The 5,679-nt window shown below is 58.1% G+C and overlaps 1 protein-coding gene across 1 annotated transcript; it reads right to left on the reverse strand.

Moving 5' to 3' along the window:
• Nucleotides 1-1,889: 1,889 nt before the first annotated feature.
• CDRT15L2 (CMT1A duplicated region transcript 15 like 2) lies at nucleotides 1,890-4,008 on the reverse strand. Its single transcript, XM_047743171.1, has 3 exons — nucleotides 3,171-4,008; nucleotides 2,558-2,747; nucleotides 1,890-2,293 (listed from the first exon to the last, which is right to left on the reverse strand). The coding sequence occupies exons 1-3, from the start codon at nucleotides 3,303-3,305 to the stop codon at nucleotides 1,890-1,892; spliced, it is 729 nt and encodes a 242-aa protein (XP_047599127.1). The 5' UTR covers nucleotides 3,306-4,008.
• Between the last annotated feature and the right edge of the window lie 1,671 nt (nucleotides 4,009-5,679).

Below are 5,679 nucleotides of genomic sequence, written 5' to 3' on the forward strand. Positions count from 1 at the left end.
TGTGTGGAGAACCCCTGCTGGAGACACTGCTGTCTGCCAATGCCCCAGGGCACCTGCTGCTGGGGGAGCACCTGCCCCTCCTCTCTGCCTGAGGGCTCTCTCCTGCATCAGCGGTGCCTCCTCCCCTAACAGTCACCGCCAGCCTGCAGCCTGGGAGGATGGATACCCCAATGATATCCAGCCCTGGGGACAGATCCCATGTGTGTGGGACGTGGTCTCCCAGCAGGGCTGAGTGCCAAGCCTCCCGGTGCTCACTCTCCTGTGGGCTCACGGTGGCACATCCCCCCTCAGGCTCCCTGGGCCCAACTCCTCCCCTGCTCAGAGGCCACCCCTGGCCCAGGCTCCACATGCTGGGACTGCAACAGGTCATCTGGACCTTCTGGACTCGTGCTTCCATGGCCGTGACATGGGCACAGGCTGGCCTCACAGACTTGTCAGAGAGGACCCAGTGCAGGAAGATGCAGGCACTGCAAGGGAGATGCCAAGTGACCCCAGAGGGAGTACACAGTCCTGCACAAAGCATGGGGCTCATGGAGCCCAGTGTGCGATGTGGGCACCCAGCCAAGGGGCACAGGAAATCCTGGCGAGGGTGGCCCCAGTGGGGGGAGGAGAGACCACAGAAGGGTCACAGAAAAGGCAGGAGATAAGGAAGATGACAGGACAGAGCTTCCCAAGGAGGTCGGTGGAAGGATCAGAGGCTCGCAGAGACTCTGGGAACACTCGGAGGCCCTGGAGATGTGGGCTGAATCACTGTCATTTAGTCAGAAGGGCTGTGTCACAAACCCCCAGTCAACGCTGGATGATTTACTCTTTGTTGCTTGTAGGAATCAGGGAGTATGGGGCCATTAGCCCTCACGGTGCATGAAGTCTAGGATATATTTACATCCATCTCCCAGGGCATTAGCGCTGTTCCATTCCCCCGTCTCTCCCCCACCACTGTGCTGAACACTCCTGATGATACATCTGTGAAAAACCGCACCAGAGTGTCCGGGGGTGAGTCCCAGGCCGAGCAACGGCTAGGTGAGGGCTGCACCTGCGGCCTGGGATGGGTGCTGCTCACTGTTCCCCAGACAGGGGTGCTTGTCACCCTTCTCTCCAGGGGACCTGCATCGGACCTCCGGTTCTTCACATTCTCCCCAGGGCTGCCGGTCCCCAGACCTGGCACCTAACACTCTGAGGGTGACTGGCACTGCCTCCATAGGGTTTCCTTTGCCAGTGTCCTTCCCCGGGAGCTCCTGAATCTCCAACACATGACCCCCAAGTGCCTGTTCTCCCCCCTGGACTTGCATGCATTTGGTCTCTGTCCCTGTGGACCCTGTGACTTGGAGCCTGGTTTGGAGCAGAGTCAGGTGAAAGTATTCTCTGGTCTTGGGTTGTGAGTGATGTGTTTGCCCTCTGTGGTGTGTCTTCCAGCTTTCTGCGTGGTTTCTGTGTGGGCCACAGAGGAGCCAGCCGTGTCCTGTCTGGGGTCAGGCTGTGGTGTCCCAGCAGGAACAGGGGTCTCACCCTGAGACTGTGCCCATAATTCCTAAAGGGTCCTCTGTGATTACATCTCATCTGTAATCCATCGGGCGTGTCAATATCGAATGAAGGAAAATCTATGTTAAGTAAACAGAAAAAAATAAGTCCCCTTTCAAAACCAGTGGGCAGACACAAAGGCACCTGTTGTGTGATTCCACGTACAGAAACATCGAGATCAGGGAATGAACAGAGAGAGAACGCAGCTCAGGGGTTGCGAGCATCTGGGTTGGAGGAGAAATGGGCGGGGAGGACTTTGGGATCAGGGTCTCCTTTGGGGAAGGAGATATCCTGCAGCGATGTTCTGTGGTGTGGTGGGAGAGCATTGGGAATGTACTTAGACTCACGCGTTTAATTGAAAACAAGTAATTTTAAAACAAATGATAAATAGTATATAGAACACGGAAAGATAAAATAACAATCATTATGTAGCAGAAAGGAAAAATGTACATGTCAGGGACAAAACATTCCTGCAGGTCGTCAAGATCGGGGGATGGAACAACGGGTAACTGTTCTAGGAGCAGGGCTGTGGGCTTTGGATGGGGCTCTGGGAGCCCCACCGGAGTAGGAGTAGGGGCAGGGGTTGGGACAGGGTCAGGAGGCCCAGGGGCAGGGGCAGACGCCAGCTCTTCCTGGACAGAGTCAGCCTCGCTGTGGGCAGGTGCCCGGTCAGCTGCTGGCTCCTGGTCTCCAGCTGAAGTCCCTGCAGGCACCATCCCCGCCTCAGGAGCTGTGGATGCAGGTGGGGCCAGCTCTGGCTCCTCCGATGGAGCAGCTGTGAGAGCAGAAAAGCTCACCCATGTTCCTGCCTCTCCAGGTGCCTTTGCAGAGACAGAGCTCAGCCCAGGGCCTCCCAGAGAAGCTGCAGCCAGGGAGGAACCCTCACTGGGACATCTCCCTGACTGCAGTCCACCCGCTGTGTGCTCTGAGCCCAGTCCTGGCTCCAGGCCCCACACCAGCCTCTGGGGTCTCCTGCCCTTGGGGCCCGGCACCGACCCATCCGCAGACACCCACATGCACCCAGCCCCGGGCTTCTCACCCTCAGGCTCGGCCTCCATGGGCTCCGGCTCCTGGACTACGAGGTGGTGTAGACACCTGGGCAGTGTCAGAGGCCTTCCCACGGAGTCCCCAGTCCCTGCTCCCGCAAAGCCCGGTACAGTCACTCTCTTTGTCAGGGAGATGGAGTGGGTGTCCGCCAGCCTCCTTCCTATTTCATCATCACCAGTGTTCTGCAAAGACAGTCACCGGTAGCCAGCCCAGACCATTAGAACCCTGCCCAGCTATCCTCACTGTCTTCTTGCCCACTCCCCCTGCTGCTCCCAGATCAGACACAGACCAGTGCGTGCACAGCGCCACACCTGGGACAGGGACCCATACCTGCAGGACACGGGATAAACCCTGGGGGGAAACTAGCAGCCTCCCACACCCACATCCCACCCAGCCAGCCTTGACTGGGGTATGAACACGAACTACCCATGGGGCATCTGACCCCTTGTCAGCCTGTTCTTGAATAGGGTGGGCGCACCTCACGTGAGCCATACACACACACACACACACACACACACACACAAGCATGGGGAGGGGACCTAGGGCTGCACAGTTGAATCAGAGCATGTGGGACTGGGGGCTGGCTCTGGGCCTCATGGTGTTACCTTTCTCTTCTTTTGGCCAAATGGCCAGAGCCATCGGGGAGCCCTACGACAACATCCCCATTGAGGGAAAGTGTTTGCAGGGCATGCTTTCTTCAGCTTGCAGCCTCTGGACATAGGGACGCAACATAAGAACATGTTGCTTGTTCAAAGATCTGCAACAAAATGAGCTGGGCAGGGGGCTGTCTCTGGAATGTGGGTGCCTGGTTACCTGGGTTCCAAATTCTGTTGGGCTCTGTTGTGAGGAAAGTGAGGTCACCACTGCCTGGGGTCTGCTTACCAACCACTTCCTCCTCACACAAGAGCCCCCCCGAGGGGCCCCCTCCCCCAGGTGCTCAATGCTCACCCTCTACTCCATGCCCCATCCATACAGTGACACCCACACAGCCCACCCACAGCACCTGCGAGGCCTGAGGGCAGCCAGTGTCCCCACGGTGAGGACACAGAGCTGGGTTCGGACTGGGTTCCTGCTCGTGCCCAGGGCTATGAACCTGGACAGACCGTGTGCCTTTCAGGGCCTCCCCAGGCTCCCCACCTGCACAGTGGGGGCTTCCGGCTTCTACTTCTAGGGACGCCATCAGGGGTAGGACCTCCAAATATGTTCTGTACCTACTCTCACAGGAGGCTGGTACGCACACGTGGGAATGCAAGGATGAGTGGGGAGCTGGTCGGGGCATAGAACACAGCTCAGAGGGCCCTGGATCTGCTCTGGGGTCCAGGCAAAGCCACCCTCCTCCCGCCTGTGTCCCAGCCCCTGTGGGAAGGTTGCAGTGAACGGATTCTGACCTTGTCCTCTCGTGACACAGACTTCCAGGGAGGGACTCCCATTAGGTTTAGGCTCAGGTCCCAGGGCCTCACCTGCACCCATGTGCTGGGCAGTCCCCACAGTGGTTCTTGGCATTCCCGAATCCTGGTCACACATCCCTGTGGAATTCTCTGCCCTCCAGTGGGGATGGCCTGTGTGACGGCGCTCTAAGGACTAGAATAGGGCAAAATGATGCGGTATTGTTTCCAACCCAGTTGAAGAAAGTCTATGACTTCTCCTGGTTCCCTCTCTTGTGTTCATTCTCTTGTCTCTGCCTCCTCTGTGTGTCTCTGGGTCTCTCCCAGGAGCAGGATCTGGGAGCTCTGGGGGTGATGTAAGAAAGCTCAGAAGCCTCCCTTCTCCCCTCTCCTGTCGTGTGCTTCGTTCCCTCTCCTGTCGTGTGCTTCGTTCCTTCCTAAGGCCTCCTCACCCTGACCAGAGCATGGACCCTGGAACCTCTTCCAAACGGGGACCCTGAGGCTGCATCAGTATGCGGGGGTGGTTCCTGACCTTGGTCCCCAGAGCGGCGGTTCAGTGCTCTGCCACATTCTGCCAAGCCTGGCCATCAGGCGGCCAAGCCCCAGGCTGTCCTGTGCTCAGAAGGACCTCGAGGGAGTACAAAGCATTTTCCCAGGACTGGGAGCACAGTGAGACGGGGATGGAGATCCAAGACCAACAGACTTTTCCACAAGTTGGTGGGACCCTAGGGACATGCCATCTCTGCAGCCCAGTTGACGGAAGAGTAAACTGAGGCCCTTTGTGCTGTAGTCCCGTCTGGACTTGGGCATGGGGGTGTTATCTCTTCCTACTTCCAGTGGCCCAGGATGGTGATGGACACCAGAACCCAGACCCTTTCTTCTGCCAGTGCCCTGGCAACCCCCCCGGGCCCCTTGGGGAACCCCCTGACCATCAATCTGGACTGTCTCCCCTCCCCATGCTATGGATCTGGGTTCTTGCCAGGGGTCCTGATGCCCCTGTCCCTCGGCTCAACTGTCTCTGACCTCTTTTTCCTTGCCTCCTTGTCACCCACCTCAGTCCCAGGATGTCCTCCCCATCTGATCCACATCTGGGCAGTCTGAGTGGTATTTGTGTGTGTGTGTGTGTGTGTGTGTGTGTGTGTGTACACGTGCAGGTGTACATGCTTCCACATGTCTGGGGGTGCCCAAGTTCATGTCGCCACATGGGACAGGGTGGGTAGCTATCCTCAAGGATCTGAAGGGCTCTCACCCCCAATGTGAACCTCATGGGGGGGGGTTGGGGCTGGCCATGACTGGAGAGGATCCTTGCTCCTTGTACTCTATACCCCTCATTTGCCCTGGGCCAGTCCCTACCTCTCTTGACCCCAGGTTCCCAACTGTCCCTGAGGGTTTGACATGGAAATACTTTAACTTGGCCACTCCTCCAGGGGTAGGTGGAGGACAGGTGTACCAGGCACATAGGCCTCCCTCCTGAGAGGGCCAGGTGTGCACAGGGGCCCTGCACACAGCACCTGTACCATGAGCCAGCCCTGCGGCGGACGTACACAGGAACCGTGTCTGCACCTGACCGGTCCCCCGCAAATCCTCACCACCACCAAGTGCTCTGTGGCCCCAAAGTCCACTGAGCCCCGGAACCATGCTCATCCTGGGCAGCAAGGCTCCGTGTTCAAGGTCAGGGTACAAGACATCTGGGTATGCAGAGGTCACTGAATATCCCCCATCCAGGGGC

Source organism: Lutra lutra, chromosome 8 (genome assembly GCF_902655055.1).
Source record: "Lutra lutra chromosome 8, mLutLut1.2, whole genome shotgun sequence".
In the NCBI taxonomy this organism is placed as follows: Eukaryota; Metazoa; Chordata; class Mammalia; order Carnivora; family Mustelidae; genus Lutra; species Lutra lutra.

Coding starts and splice junctions, on each gene's coding strand:
- CDRT15L2 (XM_047743171.1), bottom strand. CDS start 3,305: ATGTTCTTATGTTGCGTCCCTATGTCCAGAGGCTGCAAGCTGAAGAAA. Junction 2,748..3,170: donor TTGGCCAAAAGAAGAGAAAG/GTAACACCATGA, acceptor CTGTCTTTGCAG/AACACTGGTGATGATGAAAT. Junction 2,294..2,557: donor CATGGAGGCCGAGCCTGAGG/GTGAGAAGCCCG, acceptor CTGCTCTCACAG/CTGCTCCATCGGAGGAGCCA.